At 39.1% G+C, this 18,321-nt stretch overlaps 1 protein-coding gene across 1 annotated transcript in view; it reads left to right on the top strand.

Moving 5' to 3' along the window:
• The window catches only part of fam120c (family with sequence similarity 120C), an 81,847-nt gene that overhangs the window by 46,129 nt on the left and 17,397 nt on the right, over positions 1-18,321 (top strand). The window contains exons 10-12 of the mRNA XM_028813350.2: positions 8,561-8,810; positions 17,416-17,530; positions 17,761-17,970. Coding sequence (XP_028669183.1) covers positions 8,561-8,810; positions 17,416-17,530; positions 17,761-17,970 — 575 coding nt within the window. The remainder of the gene's footprint in view (positions 1-8,560; positions 8,811-17,415; positions 17,531-17,760; positions 17,971-18,321) is intronic.

Raw genomic sequence — 18,321 nt, 5'->3', positions numbered from 1 at the left:
AACCAACACAATGATGATATAGCAGAAATAAATATCAGCACTTGTGCAACCATATCAAATTAAAAAGTTATAAATATTGCATATAAACATGCAACAGACAGAAAAAATAGCAATTGTGAAATAGAACAACTCATCTAAGTATCTGGCCTTTCAATCTCACCTTCACTTTTTTCAGTCTTCCATTTTAATTTTAATTCCTGGATTTATTCAAGTTTCTGTTATTCTTGCAGTGTCATCCATACATTCACAAACAGTTCTGCTGTTTTATTTTTTTAATTTCTTGTATTAAGCATTCTTGCCTTAAACTACCGTTCCCTTCTTTAAACCATTATACAGTAATCCCTCCTCCATCGCGAGGGTTGCGTTCCAGAGCCACCCGCGAAATAAGAAAATCGCGAAGTAGAAACCATATGTTTATATGGTTATTTTTATATTGTCATGCTTGGGTCACAGATTTGCGCAGAAACACAGGAGGTTGTAGAGAGACAGGAACGTTATTCAAACACTGCAAACAAACATTTGTCTCTTTTTCAAAAGTTTAAACTGTGCTCCATGACAAGACAGAGATGACAGTTCAGTCTCACAATTAAAAGAATGCAAACATATCTTCCTCTTCAAAGGAGTCAGGAGCAGAGAATGTCATAAAGGCAGAGGAAAATCAATAGGGCTGTTTGGCTTTTAAGTATGCGAAGCACCGCGGCACAAAGCTGTTGAAGGTGGCAGCTCACACCCCCTCCGTCAAGAGCACAGAAAGAGAGAGAGAGACAGAGAAAAACAAGCAAGCAAAAATCAATACGTGCCCTTCGAGCTTTTAAGTATGTGAAGCACGGTGCAGCATGTCGTTTCAGGAAGCAGCTGCACAAAAGATAGCAACGTGAAGATAATCTTTCAGCATTTTTAGACTAGCATCCGTATCGTCTAGGTGTGCGAACAGCCCCCCTGCTCAATCCCCCTACGTCAAGATCAGAGAAAGTCAGCGCAAGAGAAAGAGAAAAGTAAGCTGGGTAGCTTCTCAGCCATCTGCCAATAGCGTCCCTTGTATGAAATCAACTGGGCAAACCAACTGAGGAAGCATGTACCAGAAATTAAAAGACCCATTGTCCGCAGAAACCCGCGAAGCAGTGAAAAATCCGCGATATATATTTAAATATGCTTACATATAAAATCTGCGATGGAGTGAAGCCGCGAAAGGTGAAGCGCGATATAGCGAGGGATTACTGTACAACAACCTTCACATGTGGTTTTCCAGTATGTTAGTGAGTTTCAATTTAGATTTAAGGGAATCCCAGCAATACAGGTTCTATCTGTAATAAAGGTGTTTAGTGCCCCCAAAAATTGTTATCTTGTCTTGTATTAGCATGTGGCACAAGCAGAGTCTCTTAGAAAATGATCTTGTCAATTTCCATTAACTTTACCTTTTGTTCCAATTTGAAGAATGACAACCAAGTTTTTGTGGTCTGTCTTAACATAAACACTAGTCTATCTTATTGATGGGCGGAAAAATTGATATATGCTGCTGTAGTTTTTGTCATGGTATATCACCTTTCTGTTGTTGTGGTTTTTATTATATACATAAAAATGTATTCCATGTAAAATTAGTGTTGCCTAGGGTTCTTAAATCAGCCAAAAGGTTAAGGTTTGGATATTTAGATTAAAAGTAAGGAAATATTTGAGTAATGTTCAGAAATATAGTGCCATAGTTAACCCTCTGCTCCACCGTTTAAAATTACAAATCAAACAATTCAAATTTGATTAAAGTGTAGACTTTAAGGATATTTTCATCTATTTTGGTCACTTCTTGTAGAAATGCTAACAACTTTTCTACATGGTCTCCCCATGTCAGGGCACTATAATGTTTTGGACAATTGGTGTCATAGATGCTTGTGATTATTCAAGTGTTTCATTGCTTCATTAGTGCAGGCATAAGATATGTAGGCTTGCTTCAACATACAGACTACATTTGGAGTTTTTAGATGCCATTTCTCAACATGAGAACAAGAGCTGTGCCAATGAAAGACAAAGAAGTAATTGATACACTAAAAAACATCAATAAAACCATTTGAGACTAAATCAAATGTCTGGAATACCATTATGAAGAAAGAATGCATAGGTGTGCACAGTAATTGCAAAGAGACTGGTTGGTCAAGGAAGACCTCCACTGTTGAAGACAGAAGAATCCTCACTGTGGTAAAGAAAAAGCCCCAATTGCCTCTCTGACAGATCAGGCAGATGTGTGTGTCACAGACGACTATCCACCGAAGTCTTCATTAACAGAGATACAGAGGCCACACTGCAAGATGCAAACCACTAGCCACAAAAGAGGATGGCCAGTTAACAGTTTATGAAAAAGTACTTAAAAGAACTGCAGAATTCTGGAAAAAGGTCTTGTGGGCAGATGAGACAAAGATAAACCTGTATCAGAGTGATGGCAAGAGCAAAGTGTGGAGATGAAAAGGAGCTGCCCAAGATCCAAAGCATTCCACCTCATCTGTTAAACATGGAGGTAGAGGTGTTATGGCTTAGGCATGTATGGCTGCCACAGGAACACACACACACTTCTCTTCAGTAATGATGTAACTGCTGACAGGAGTTCTGAGGTGTACAGAAACATCTGGTGAAGGCCCAGTAAATGCCTTTAAACTCATTGGACGGCGCTTCATCCTACTGCAAGATAATGATCTCATACACATGAGTATCGCCTCTTGAATGGCCAAGCCAGTCCATTCATTTAAATCAAATTGAGCATGCCTTCCATATGCTGAAGAGAAAGCTTAAGTGGACACACCCCAGCAACAAGCAGGAGCTGAAGATTGCTTGGCAGAGCATTATTAGAGGAGATACTCAGCACTTGGTGATGTCTATGAATCGCAGACTTTAAGCAGTCATTGTATGCAAGAGCTATGCAACAATGTACTAAATGTGTAAATAGCTACCATTGCCATGACCCAAACATTATGGTGCCTGAAGTGGGGAGACCATGTATAAAAAGTGGTCATTTCTACAAGGTGTGACCGAAATGTATGAAAATCGCCTTAAAGTCTGCAATGTGTGCTTTAATCATGTCTGAATTGTTTGATTTATAATTTTAAACTATGGAGCAGAGAGGAGTAAATCAAGGAAAAATGTATCATCATCTCAAAACATTTTGGAGAGCAATGTAGTTTAAATATGTTTATAGTTTTTCATGTTAATATTCTTTATGATAGTGGTTCTTTTTCACATTTGGAGGTTAGAAGAAGAATGTGCAGCATGGCATGCCAATTCGATGCTACAGGCAGGAGCAGTTGGTCAGGGAATAACTAAACTCAACTGCATTTCTCTCATTTCTCCACTGTATACTGGAAGCAAAAAGTAATACAGTCGACCTGATTATACAGTATATATTTTCATATGTCATTTTTTATATGTAAATTGCACCTCATTATTTTAAGCAATGTGCATCAATTCTTCAGCTACCTCAGATTATGCATAAAATGAGGTAGCTAAATGAGGACTGCTGACAATAAAGTGTCTTTAAAATGATCATTTTAAAGCCAGTATTATAATAAAACCAAAATCGGTAATATGGCAGTTATTTTCCATTATCACTAATGATAAAGGAAACATTACCAGTATCTGGAGAATTCAAAGATACTTCAAACCAATTTCCACTATACCTCGGTCAAATAAAAAAATGATTTGGATTCTACTGCTGAACTAAATTACATCCATCCATCCATCCATTTTCCAACCCGCTGAATATATTGTAAAACATTAAAAATCATATCATATCATTACCCAAATATCAGGATATCATCGTATTTAGAGTTGACCACTTTTATTGTTCAGTGAGGAGGCAGCATTGCACATTCAGTGCTGTTAACCTGCCTATTATTTCTCATAGTAACTGATTTTCCTGTCATTACAGCATCCCTTTTCAGGTGTTTTAAAGGTGGACTCCTGAGGCTGCCTAGTCCTGCTTGCCACAAAAGAAGAATCATAATCACGATATATCTCAATGACTAATTGGAAGCAGTTAGTTAAACGTTTCTGTAAGAATGATGGGTCTGAGATACGTGTAATTCCTGCCTTCAAGTTAAATTTTGTATAATCCTAGCTGGTGTCAGTGTTGGGGTACAAGCTATCTAGTTAACGGACTTAAGAGGAGATTTCCTTCGATTATTTTATTTCAGTATACGTTGTTTTGAATAATTCTTCAGCATTCAGTCACAGAGTGCAAGTTTTACATTGTATAAGCTTCATTACTAATTTCTTTAGAAATATTTTAATATATCAAAAATTGTTTTCTATGTATTGCACTGAGGTAGCTACTGTCTGTGCAATTACTGTATAGATAGTTTTATATAGACAAATAAATATATAAAAAGATAAATGTATTTGTCCTCATGGAGAAATTTGGATTTTTACATAAGCTCGTTAAATAAATAAACACATAAGCAGATAAGTAAATTAATAAATATATAGACACACTTTGGCTTGAACACACACCAGAATCACTATAAAGCAAGAAAAATAAAAAGAAAGAAAAGTTCTTTCTAGGCAAGCCCAGTCACAGTTAGGCATTATGCAGCTGTATTGCTGCTATAAAGGAGCCCTAATAGCATTTTGAGGCACTTCTGCTGAGTAATTCGTTAGCTGAAAGTATTTAGTGTTATTGTGTCAGAGAGAGGATGTGCAGCATTGTTCATAATGGGCAGATGGTTTGGTTTTAATGTGCTCCTTCACTACTGCCTCCAGGGGGTCCAGAGTGTAACCTGTAACTGAGCTTGACCTTTTAATTAGCTTGTTGATTTGACAAGCCTCTCTTAAAATAATGTTAACAGCCCAGCACACCACAGCGTGGAAAATCGCAGTGAGGGACATCACTTCCCACATTAAAGAATATAGCCTCTTAAGGAAAAGGAGCCTGCCCGGCCCTTTCTTATGTAGTTCCTCTGTGATCTAAGACCATTCCAACCCCCAAGTGCACCACCTCTACATCCACTCCTTGAATAGTGACTGGATATGGAGGCTCTTTTATGCCCTAAAAGTGAATACCAGTTACTTACTTTTGCTGATAGGATGCAGACAGTTCATATTGCACCAAGAAACCAAGTTCACCATCTGACTCCTGATAATCTGTCTCATTCCCTTTATCAATATACCTCATAAGTGCAGAATCATCTCAAAAATTCTGCAAATGGCATGATCTAATATTATATTTGTAGTCAGAAATGTACAGAGTGAAGAGAAAAGGAGACAGGACTGTTCCATATGGTGCTCACAAACTTGAGTCTCACAAACTGCAGTCTGCCCAACAGTCCATTATCCAGACAACATAGGCTCATCCACCTGCATATCTCTGAGATTACCTCTTAACAAGGATGGTTAGATGGTAATGAAGGCATTGGCGAAATCAAAAAACATAATCCTAACAGTGCTGCCAGCTTTGTGCAGGTGAGAATATGCCTTGTGGAGCAGATAGATAATTGCATCCTGCATGCCAATCTTTGTCTGATAGGCATATTAGTGGGTGCAGGTGGTCGACCACAACAGGACTCGTGTAGTCCAGGACCAGTCTCTCAAAGGTCTTAATGAGAAATAAGTGACACATAAGTCGTTGGGTGAAGATGCACATACCTTCTCTGAAACAAGAATGATGCAGGATGTTTTCCACAGCAGTGTTACTTTTTGAAGCCTTATGGGACTGAAAAGGTGACCGAGGACACCACAAAGTTAGTCAGCACATGCCTTAAGAACTGAAACTTACTCCATCTGGTCCCACAGCTTTTCCTGTGGGTACCTGGTTGCCAGTTTTCTCTGTACTTGGTCTTCAGCTATGGACAGTCCATACTGATAGGCAGAGGTGGACTTGTCACTGGCCATTCCAGCTGAAGTGGTTGGAATTGTTGATGAGGTAGGAATTGGTGTTGGGAGACTGGTCATTGGAAGAAGTTGGCAGTGAAATGGAAAAATGTGTTAAAAGTTTTGTTCTGCCCTGGATTGCTTAAGTCCTGTAATTATACCCAATCCATTCCAGATATCTTTCATGTTATTCTGATTGAGAGTGTGTTTTACTTTCTTTTCCTTCACTCAGCTTTTACTTTAGCATATGCTGCACATCCTTCAGAGCCTCTTTGCCACTGAATTTGAATGCTTTTTTTTCTGATTCTGGAGACCTTTTAGCTCCTTAGTAAATCCAGGGCTGCTTGTTTGGAAAGCAATACACTGTCTTTTTGGGTAGCACTGTGTCAACATAGTTAATATAGTCCAGGATGCAGTGATGGAGTCCTTCAGTATTGTCCCCATGTGACTAGCACATAATTTCCCAGTCTGTCATTTGGAAGCAGTCATTCAGTCATTTCAGCCTCCAGGCTTCACTTCCTCAGTCTTTTGGTGGCTACAGGTAGAAACTGATAGAAATTTGTCATACTCCTTCCAAATTCACATGTTACCACATAATGTATTTGCTACAGGATCGGAGTGAGTCCTTATTAAAGTGTTGGTGACAGAATGAATCATTTCCATTGCTAGGTTGCCATTTGCAGAGGAAAGAATATAAATAGTAATAAGAATTACCTCCCTGGGCAAACAATGTGGACGAATTCCGACAGCCAGAATATCAATGTCTGAATTACTAACTGTAATTGTAACTGTAATATTCTCCCTTTTACACATTCCTCATTAACATACATGACCAGTCCACCTCCTGTCTTTTTTGCATATCAAACTGGGTCTCTGTCTGCTGTAATAAAATGAAATCCAGTGTCAGGTTCAGTATTTACATTACTAGAGTCTGTTGTCAGTGGTTTAAATTTCTTGAACTAGTAGCAGCACCCGCTTCATGAAGCATGACTTTTTCAAATTAAAGCAAGCGCCCCTTTAGATGACGACATTGCTGATGAAACTGATAACACATTAACTAAAGATGACATGAGCCATATATACCCTGCTCTGAAAACCTGTTCCTCATCACATAAGCACAAGTTCTGCTCTTTGGCGGAGTATTATTATTTTCTTTAAGTGAAAGAGAGACTTAAACGTTTTCCTTAAAGATCACCAAAGTTAAATCATAGCAGTAATGTTACCAATAAGCTAAACATTTTTATATTTTTATTTTATTAATTTTCATTGTAATCATTCCATACAAACAGATCAATTTATAACCCAACAAATTTGAAGACTAATCAAACCCCACCACTGAGAAGGAGAGCTTAGCTAAAGGAAAATTGCTTAAGGCTTTTTAATAAGGCAACATTAAACAAAAGAAAGGGAGAAGTAAATATCTATGTAAATAAGAGATGGAGAAGGGAGTTAAATGCGGTAATAGTTATTTCTCTTATTCTAAAATAATATTGATTAAATCCTGCCATGTTTTGAAAAAATTTTGTACAGATCCTCTAACTGAAAATTTGATTTTTTCCAATTTCAAATAATATAAAACATCAGTTTCCCACTGACTTATAAGAGGAGAATTAGGATTCTTCCAATTTAACAAAATAAGTCTGCGTGCCAAAAGTGTAGTGAATGCAATCACCGTTTGCTTGTCCTTCTCCAATTCAAGTCCATCTGGAAGAACACCGAACACAGCTGTTAATGGGTTAGGAGGGATTGTGATACCAAGGCTGTCTGAGAGGCACTTAAAAATTTTTGTCCAAAATGATGTTAGTTTGGTGCAGGCCCAAAACATGTGACCCAGTGAGGCAGGAGCTTGGCTGCAGCGTTCGCAGGTTGGATCCTGCTCTGGAAACATTTTGGACAGTTTTAAGCGAGACAGATGAGCTCGACATATAATTTTTAGTTGAATAATTGTATGCTTTGCGCATATAGAACTCGAGTGAATTCTCTGCTTTGCTACCTTCCACTCCTTTTCTGATATATTGATTAAGAGATCTTCTTCCCAATGTCCTCTTGGATCTTTGAAAGGTAGGGACTCTAATAAGATTTTATATATTGCGGAAATAGTGTTTATTTCCTCGAAATTGAGCAGTATTTTTTCCAGCATTGTGGAGGGTGCAAGGTGTGGGAAATCGGGCAGGTTCTGTTTAACAAAATTTCTAATTTGAAGATAGTAAAAGTAATGTGTAGCTGGGAGGTTAAGCTAAACATTTTTAAAGATGTGCTGCAACTGTGGTGGTCTAACAACAAATGTAAACTCCTTCTATCCGGTGTGACATTTGATTTAGGAATTTTATCATATTTTTTCCCCAGACCTTGCTTGATAAACATGTTTTCTAGATTTGCTTTCACCCCTTATAAATTAGATCTATGTTATGTTTCTCATGTCAATTTATATTTCTGTCATTTAAGTGTGTTTTAAAGTATATTGTTGCATTAAAGCAAGTGTCAAAAATCACTATAAGAAAGTATAGAGAAAATCTGATTGAAAACACTACTAATGTATTGTGTACAGAAAATTGTAGTAATCTCTCTTTGTGAATTACCTAGCAAAACAGAACTAAAGCAGCATTTTTCTTAATTGAAAAAGTGGCAAATCTAATAGAACAATCTACTGCTGTCAATATTTACCACCATTTTAAATTCTATTGATTAATACCAAAATGTTTCCTTTTGTCCCCAGTTCCTCCTGTATTCATCAAAGAATGGTCTGCCAGTAAGGCAAAATCTCCACTGACACCTGAGCTGGTTCCTGCATTGACATTCAGGGAGTGGACCTGCCCCAATCTTAAGAAGCTTTGGTTGGGCCGTGCCGTTGAAGACAAGAACCGTCGTATGAGAGCTTTTCTGGCCTGCCTCAAATCTGACACACCAGGAATGCTTAACCCCAGCAATGTGCCAACACACTTACTTTTGATGTGCTGTGTATTGAGGTAAGGAGCTGAGCCAGAAACAATTGATAGAGGCAAACAAGCATCTATTGACATACATTACGCTTTTAAAGAGAATGTTTTGGAATATAGTTTGCTATAAAAGATATATAGGGAAGGTAAATTCTTTTATGAGTTTTGATTCATTTCATTAGCGAGATTTCAGTAACTACAGACAGACCTTAAAAATAATTTTACAAATGGGTGTTCTTTTAAGCATTAGACTCCTTCGTCTGAACAAGTTGCAGATTGCTGTAGTTTGCTGGGGAGTGATGGCACTGATCACTGCTCCAATCTTTCCATTCAATATAATTCAATACCATAAGGATACTATAGAGGTGGAGGCTGTTGTTGTAGGAGGGATACTGAAAAACTTTCGACAAGTACAAGAGGGCTTCTACTATTAAAGAAATTTTGTAATTTGAAACTGGCTTTGTTCTTGAACCATGCTCTTAATTCCATATAATAAACACGTGTAATGCTTGAAAATGTTTGCCCAAAACCTCTGGGTTCTGAAGGTTAGATCAAATATAAGTGGGTTGAGGTTTGGTTGTCTAATCATAAGGAGAATTATAACCAAAGATGACATCATTAAAAGGCCCTGCCGTGACTTTGTAGAAGGATCACAGAAGCATAGTGTAAAAGCAAGAGCATAAGATTTTGAAAAGAAATACAGTAATACATCTTTTTTGTGAATCTGGAAATGTATCAGTAATGCATCTGAAAAATGGGATGCTGAATGTTTGTTGCCATTGTTAGCGTACAATTAGGCCACTAAAAGTTTCTACTGTAAACACCCCACTACTGTAACCAGAAAGTGCACACAAGTAAATGTTATCCATATTACTAACCGAGAATGGTAAACCGGATGGCATGGACGCAGGTACACGGTGATGGGACCATGAGACATACTGCACAGGCGCGTACAGCTCAACTAACGGAAATAGCAAATAAAACAACCGGCATATTGTGAGTGGCACAACTGCGGAGTGAAGTTAGGAATAATGTGCTGCTTGGGATTGTACAAACCGCTGAACGCTTTACACCAAATTCAAACGCAATACAGCTCAATGATACACACACAAGCCCACCTGGATAAGATCAATGAACGCAGGCGCCTACAGTCTGAAACTGCAGAAGCAAAGCAGGCACGGGTTGAGACACTACGGGGTCCGCGAAGGTCCACAAAGAGAGTACGGAATATATAAGAGCACACCGATCAAAAAAAAATCAATCGTGTAAAAGCACATAGTACACACAAATCATGTGCTCTCAGCGCATAGAAAGCGTATAAGGACAATACGGAGAATAGAGACCCAAAGGCATTGGAGAGAAAAAAAGGCAGATAAGAGATTATGAAAGCAGTGGAAATCGAAAGGCTCAAACAAACGATGGCGCGATACACATGCAGACAAAGGTACAGAATATGAAAGCAGTAAAATTCGAAAGTATTGTAGCGTCCCACCCAGGTTGAGGGCTTTTTGGTTTTAAGTGACTGTTAGGTCCGATTGAGGGAAGGCGGAGTACAGCACGGAGGACTGATAGCGGGGTATTGATTTGATGCGGTAATGGGGGGGGGGGGGGGGTGTTGGAGAGGGTGCTAGAAAGTTGTGTTTGGGGTTAGGAAGTCAGCGATTGTTCAGGTAAAACTTTTCTGACACTTTATCATGTCAGTCACTACAGTATCAAAGAAAAGATAGAAACGATTGCATTATCACAAACAAAAGGTGATTAATCATCAGAACCAGGTGTAATTGAAAAAATACCAGGACAAATTGAGGTCTGAAAAAAAGAGTAGACAACAAAGTCTTTTCGCATACGCATCATTCAATGGACAAAACGTGGATTTACACAATAATGGACCATATGCTATGAGAATCTGTGGTCCCACAACAGTTAAAGGAATGACAAGTTAAATTTCAAAGAGTACACAATTCGGTCGGCTGTATATTGATATTCTCAGAGAAGCGATGCACATTTTAACAGGCAAAAAGAAAGGTGATGTATATATTCCGCGAGTAACCTTACACACCAAAGGAGATCGTGATATGCCATTCGTAATAAAATGTTTACAGTTTACCGTGAGAATAACTTTTGCTATGACAATCAATAAATCACAGGGACAAACAGAAAAGCTCGGATTATTTATTACAGAAACAGAAACAATATTCACTCACGGGCACTTATACGTTGCGTTGTCACAATGTGTCTCCAAAAATATTGTTTTTAATGAAGCTTTAAAGTAAAAGTCAAAATAATGAAATTGAAACAATTCCAAAAAAAAAAACGTAAAATTGTATATCCAATTAACCAAACACGGGGGTGGGCGAGCGAAGCGAGCAGGGGGCGAAGCCCTCTAGTGAATAAAATAACAGCAATGGCAATGTAGAAAAGCCTTGTGTTGCCAACATAATGTAAGTTATCTGTCCAGGTCTAATGTATACCGATGACCATCAAAATGGAGAGTATCAAAAATAAAGCTCAGCTTTAGGGTAAAATAAACCAGTTGTAATCTGATAGATCACCTCTACTCTGGTCTTAACAAAAACAGATTTAAAATGGAAGACATCTCAAAGATTTCAGAATTCTAAAGTTAATATGGGGACTATAAATAAACAAGCTTAAGAATCTCAGAAAGAAAGAAATTTAGACAGTGTTTGACTTGGGAATTTTATCCAATAGTTGAAGACTGCTTGAAGTTGTGGTTTGAAAATTTTCATTTGGCTGCATGTGTTGCAGCTCTGAGTCTAAAAGAATACCTAAAAAAGATCTGAGAAACCAATTGTAGAACATGTATTTTATACATGAGCTAAACCACAATAAAAATATTAAAGTGTGTCATGAGGAGAGGCACTGGAATCTGTTTTACATTTAATTTTTCATCAGCCTAATTTATGACTTAGGACTGACTCTGTTGTAAGCTAAAGGCACTTTGTCAGTTTTATGGTATTTTTAGGCAGGACATTGATGATAATGTCCAAAAGGAAAAAGATGGTCAAAAAATAAATGCTACCAGTAATTTTTAAATAGGACAGGAAAAACTGAAAGCCTGATAAACCTCTTAACGCCTTCTACATATTGATAGTGAATTGTCAAGAAGGGAACCTTAGTCATTTTAGGAATTAAGCAGAGGGTTGTATTGGGAGGCTTGTATAGGGTTACAGGTGAACTGAAGCTAGCTCTGATTAAGGGTGATATTTAGTGTGATACAAACAAAGCAACTCAGTCCTTCGTTAAAATATGAAGGGAAGCAGGAAGTAAAATTCATTAAACAATCTACTGCTGTTAAGGAAACTTGAAACAGTTAATAAAAACCATGCAGGCCGGTTTGAACGGTACAACTACTCTGGTGGCCAAACTTTAATACGTACTATTGTAGAAAGCCATAAAATGGCAGTTATGAACACTTATGCCCTTTCACACTGTATGGCTTTTCCAGAGATTTTTAGTTATAAACTTTATTCACAAAATTTTCAAGGAGTTGGTGGCAGTTGCAGCATGCTTCCATGACCGTCATTTGAGTAGTTTCATGCTGCCGGTGACTCTGTCAGACAGTGTTTGATGTGAAACCCCATTCCCCCCCCCCCCCAACCCAAAATAAGAGAGGTTTGATATTTGTCTTAAGTCATAGAGATGGTCTTTTGAATGTACTAGGGCTGACAACCAATAAATGCCCTCTGTGCATACCGTGTAGACAAGTTAAGACAACAAACTGGTGTTTTATACTGCAAAAAGAGAAAAGAGGCTTATTTGTTCAATATCTCTTGAAGACTCGCATAATACTAGGAGTTTGCCCAACCAGTCTACATGTGTTTAGTGGACTTGGAAAAGGCGTTAGACCGTGTCCCTCGGGGAATCCTGTGGGGAGTGCTCCGAGAGTATGGGGTACTAGACTTCCTGATAAGGGCTGTTCAGTCCCTGTACATCCAGTGTCAGAGCTTGGTCCGCTTTGCCGACAGTAAGTTGAACCCGTTTTAAGTGAGAGTCGGACTCCACCAGGGCTGCCCTTTGTCTCCAATTCTGTTCATAACTTTTATGGAGAAAATTTCTATGCGCAGCCAGGGCGTAGAGGGGGTCCGGTCCGGTTTGGTGGGCTCAGGATTGTGTCACTCCTTTTTGCAGATGATGTTGTCCTGATTGCTTCGTCAGGCCATGATCTTCAGCTCTCTCTGGATCGGTTCGCAGCTGAGTGTAAAGTGGCTGGGATGGGAATCAGCACCTCCAAATCCGAGACCATGGTCCTCAGTCGGAAAAGGGTGGAGTGCCCTCTCAGGGTTGGGGGTGAGGTCCTGCCCCAAGTGGAGCAGTTCAAGTATGTCGGGGTCTTGTTCACGAGTGAGGGAAGAATGGAGCGGGTGATCGACAGGCGGATTGGTGCAGTGTCCACAGTGATGCGGGCTCTGCATCGATCTGTTGTGGTGAAAAAGGAGCTGAGCATAAAGGCAAAGCTCTCAATTTACCAGTTTACCAGTTACCTATGGTCATGAGCTGTGGGTAGTGACTGAAAGAACAAGATCACGAATATAAGCAGCTGAATTGAGTTTCATCCGTAGAGTGTCTGGGCTTTCCCTTAAAGATAGGGTGAAAAGCTCGGTCATCTGGGAAGAGCTCAGAGTAGACCCACTGCTCCTCCACATCGAGAGGAGTCCGATGAGGTGGTTCGGGCATCTGATCAGGATGCCTCCTGGACACCTCCCTGGTGAGGTGTTCCGGGCATGTCTAACCGGGAGGAGGCTCCGGGGAAGACCCAGGACACGCTGGAGGGACTATGTCTCTCGGTTGGCCTGGGAACGGCTCGGGATTCCCCCGGAAGAGCTAGTAAAAGTGGCTGGGAAGAGGGAAGTCTGGGCATCTCTGCTCAAGCTGCTGCCCCCATGACCCGATCTTGGATAAGTGGAAGAGGATAGATGGATGGATGGATGGACTCGCATAAACAAAACAAGATAAGAATGAAGGTAAGAAAAACCGGAATCCCCTTTCCTTAAGTTGAGTTCAGTTTCTAGAAGTTCCAAATTCAGCATGGTGCGAAACAACCCTGCACTAAGATAATACACAAAGTAACTGCAGATACAAAATCATCTGAGAAAATGTTTGAACACCTCATTGAAATTTACTGGTACTTTCACCTGACAGATGATGGGAAAACCGCAATCTTAGCACCCTAACCGTAACATTTGTCGTCTTTGTGAAAGACTCCCTTTTTTTAAGACCCTTACTCACTAATCTTTTTCATTTTTTGTGATAAAATTTGTATCAGAGCTGAAGAAGAAATCAGACATGAAAACCAATTTAGGTCAAATATTAACAATCAACTTAAATTGTAACTCACTGCCCACTTATTCTACCTACAATCATCCTGTAAAAAAGTCCCTAAAGGATCATTATTTATTGATGCCCATGCAGGGAGGGTTAGAGGCATGAGAAATGTGGCAGCACTAAAACCAGACGAGATACATGGAAGGAGACAAATCAGACATTAAGATTAAGAACCTGGCTTAGAGCACTGGGCAACAAGCTTTCCTCCAGACACACAGTGGACTGCAGCCTCGTGATCCATTGTTTCACATTATTCAAAGTTCTTATGAGGCTAGATTAAAGAAAGAGAATGTAAAAAAAATTATTTTGAGAGATTATGGGTCTTTTCATCAAGACACTATTTTAATTTTGCAGAGAATGGACTGTAAGAGAGGAGGGATTTAGAAGAAGAACAAATATTCCAGGCAAAAATAAATTAATAGCAGAGATAATAGAAAAGAGGCAGTTAGAGAGAGCAGGCTTAAAAGCATAAGTTGACTAACAGTCCCTCAACATGTGAAGAAAGGGACACGGATGACAAATGGCATCAACAGCCAAAAGAATAGCATAACGTTTGTGAGAAGTAAGGTGCAAGCTATATAAGGTTATAAATTGGACATGCTGAATATTTGTTTTTTAAGAGATGTTAAGTATAGAATTTCATAAGATAAGTGGAGGAGTAGGGATGTCACATTGCCAGACTGAAAGTAATGGTACAGATGTGGCAGATACTTTACATAAAAACATAAGTGGATTTAACTCTGGAGGTAATAGACATGAAAAGTTACAGAAGGGTTGGCAAAATAATGGAGAGCATATTGGGAGACTGTTTGGTTTAAGGACCAATCTAGTTTGGACATATTAAAATGAAAAATGAAGGTGTCCAAGAACAGTAATTTAAACTATTCTGAGTCAAGAGATAGAGCCTTCAGATGACTCTTTGCCATCACTCTAAAACAAGACAATTATTTCCAAATTAAGTAAGTGGGTTCAGTTTGGAGGAGGAGGTAGCAAAGTTCAGCATCTGCATATATGGGGGGTCATAATTGTTTACAAAATGCAGAAGTGACCTAAGGAGGCAAACCTTTAAGTTCTGACAATATCATAAAGGAAACCAACATAGTGACATCCTCCACCAAAAGCCTGGGGAGAAGCAAGGTAGCTAAAAAGAATTAAGTTATAAAGTGAAATACAGTAATCCCTCGCTATATCGCGCTTCGCCTTTCGCAGCTTCACTCCATCGCGGATTTTATATGTAAGCATATTTAAATATATATCGCAGATTTTTTGCTGGTTCGCGGATTTCTGCAGACAATGGGTCTTTTAATTTCTGGTACATGCTTCCTCAGTTGGTTTGCCCAGTTGATTTCATACAAGAGACGCTATTGGCAGATGGCTGAGAAGCTAGATTGCTTACTTTTCTCTCTCTCTTGCGCTGTCTAGCTGTGATCCTGACGTATGGGGATTGAGCAGGGGGGCTGTTCGCACACCTAGATGATACGGACCCTCGTCTAAAAATGCTGAAGCGTCTAAAAATGCTGAAAGATTATCTTCACGTTGCTATCTTTTGTGCAGCTGCTTCCTGAAACGACATGCTGCACAGTGCTTCGCATACTTAAAAGCTCGAAGGGCACGTATTGATTTTTGACTGAAAAACAAACTCTGTCTGTCTCTCTCTCTCTCTCTCTCTTTGTCTGATCCTGACAGAGGGGGTGTGAGCTGCCGCCTTCGACAGCTTTGTGCCGCGGTGCTTCGCATACTTAAGCCAAACAGCCCTATTGATTTGTTTGCTAGAGATTGTTTTCTCTATCTATGTGACATTCTGTGCTCCTGACACGCACTCCTTTGAAGAGGAAGATATGTTTCCATTCTTTTAATTGTGAGACAGAACTGTCCTCTCTGTCTTGTCATGGAGCACAGTTTAAACTTTTGAAAAAGAGACAAATGTTTGTTTGCAGTGTATGAATAACGTTCCTGTCTCTCTACAACCTCCTGTGTTTATGCGCAAATCTGTGACCCAAGCATGACAATATAAAAATAACCATATAAACATATGGTTTCTACTTTGCGGATTTTCTTATTTCGCGGGTGGCTCTGGAACGCAACCCCCGCGATGGAGGAGGGATTACTGTACTTTTTTTATATTTTGGAATTATTTTATTAATTATTAATAAGGATTCCTTATTTATTTTAAAAAGATGTAATTTCAAAGGCTTCCCATTTTGATAATCTTGGACCCAGTGGTTTGCTAGCATTGGCTCTAGGAATATAATGTAAAGCCTAAGTGCAATTAGCTTTACATTCTGCTTTCTGCATCAGCAAAGAGTTTCATTCAGATCTTGTGCATGAGAACAAAAGCTCTTATTCTGGTTTGCCACATGCGAACAGATAATGTCAATGTCAATTTATTTATAAGGGGCAAGATTCAAGTTAAGTCATTTTTTGTCAATGCACACAAAGTAGATTCCTAACATATCTAGTTGTGATGTCGCAATTAAATCCTTTTTATGGCCAAATACTCGTATGCATAAACATGGGTTAAACCGCCAATGGCCAGCATGAGGAAACAGCTTTGGGAACTAAGCTTCATGTTCTGTAGCAAAGTGTTATGCCCCACATATAATGGAAATTACTTAAGAGGACCATCTTGTTGCAGTATGCCCCCTCTCTCCAGAAATGAAACATTTACTTACGATATAAATGGCCAGGCTTTTGTTGGAAATATTGTTGTCATAGACAGCAAACTGCAGAACTCTAAAGTAAAATGGATTTACCAAGCGCAGCAAGTGAATCTTGAGCAATTCAGGACAGGTAGAGCAAGACATAATAAGTATGGCTTTGGGCTTGGAGGGAGCAGCCCGATCAAGAGCTGATACCTGACAGGGTGCCAGATGTAGTAGAATCAGAGGCAGCTTAAGAAAAATGGATGGTAGTGAGAACTGCACAGGAGGATCGCTGGTAAATGCTTATTGAACAGTTCTGATGAGAGAATAATGCAAGAGCTTTCTTGTTAAAGGTTTATTTATAGGATGATTACTGTCACGTGTCAGAGTACGGTGAAATTCTAGGAAGAGGAAATGTAGCGTACAACATGGGCCCAACTGCAAGGGAGGTACTGTCAACGCATGGAATGTCAAGGAAGAGGGCAACAGTTTAAAACTAGACATCAAATACTGGAGTAAGATTTCCGTTAAAGTGAATGATTGAGAAGAGGGCTAAATGGGTTTAATGGAGATTGTGTAATTGGGGGCTGTTCTTGTTTTTGAACCTCCCTTAATTTCACAAAGAAACCATTTCTTTTTCTTTTGTCCAGATACATGATGCAGTGGCCTGGAGGTCGGATACTACAGCGACATGAGCTTGATGCCTTTTTAGCTCAAGCCGTCTCCAGCCAGCTGTATGAACTTGATCAGTTGCAGGAGCTTAAGGTGGGGAACACTTCCAGCTGGACTTTTTTTAAAATCAAGCAATTTAAGCCCATTTGTAATGATTTTTGCCCTCATACAAATTTCTTTTTAATTTATGAAATGCTTATTGTAAGCTAGAATTTTTCTTAATTATACATCTTCTCAATCTCTTTGAAGACCTTTAGTGTAACAGCATGTATGTTGTTCAAAAGGGATGTTTGTTTTAACTGAGTCCCTTTTTTCTTTTGCAGATTGATAAGCTGGATTCTCGTGGAGTGCAGCTAGCTGCTTTATTCATGAGTGGAGTTGACACTGCTCTGTTTGTAAATGATGCTTGTGGGCAGCCCATTCCCTGGGAGCACTGCTGTCCATGGATCTACTTTGATGGGAAACTATTTCAGAGCAAACTCTCCCGAGCAAGTAGGGAAAGGTTACCTCTTCTTGAGCTTTGTGATGGCCAAGTAAGTCAATTGGTGATATTCTTTTGGCATTATCTTTCACATATTTTTCTTAGGTTTAAATCAAGTAACAAGAATAAATAAAACTGTTAACCCTTATGTAGGTGCCATTAGAAATTAATTGCATCAGAGTTTTAAGTGAATAATTAGTCTATTGTAGATACCAAGTGATGAACTCCTTAAAGTACCTTCTCATTATCATATGCTCTTTAAAGAAATACTCCAGTCAAAAATATATATTTTTTATGTTACCAATCGTTTAAAAATCTTTCAGTATATCATAACATGTGAAATATGCCACACACCGACACAAACAATACCTTGTTCCCAAGCCACAGGTGTCAACTTCACACT

The sequence above is a fragment of the Erpetoichthys calabaricus genome, chromosome 11, assembly GCF_900747795.2.
Source record: "Erpetoichthys calabaricus chromosome 11, fErpCal1.3, whole genome shotgun sequence".
Taxonomy (NCBI): Eukaryota; Metazoa; Chordata; class Cladistia; order Polypteriformes; family Polypteridae; genus Erpetoichthys; species Erpetoichthys calabaricus.
The sequence above is the reverse complement of the archived record's forward strand: the minus strand, read 5'-3'. Positions and strand labels throughout refer to the sequence as shown.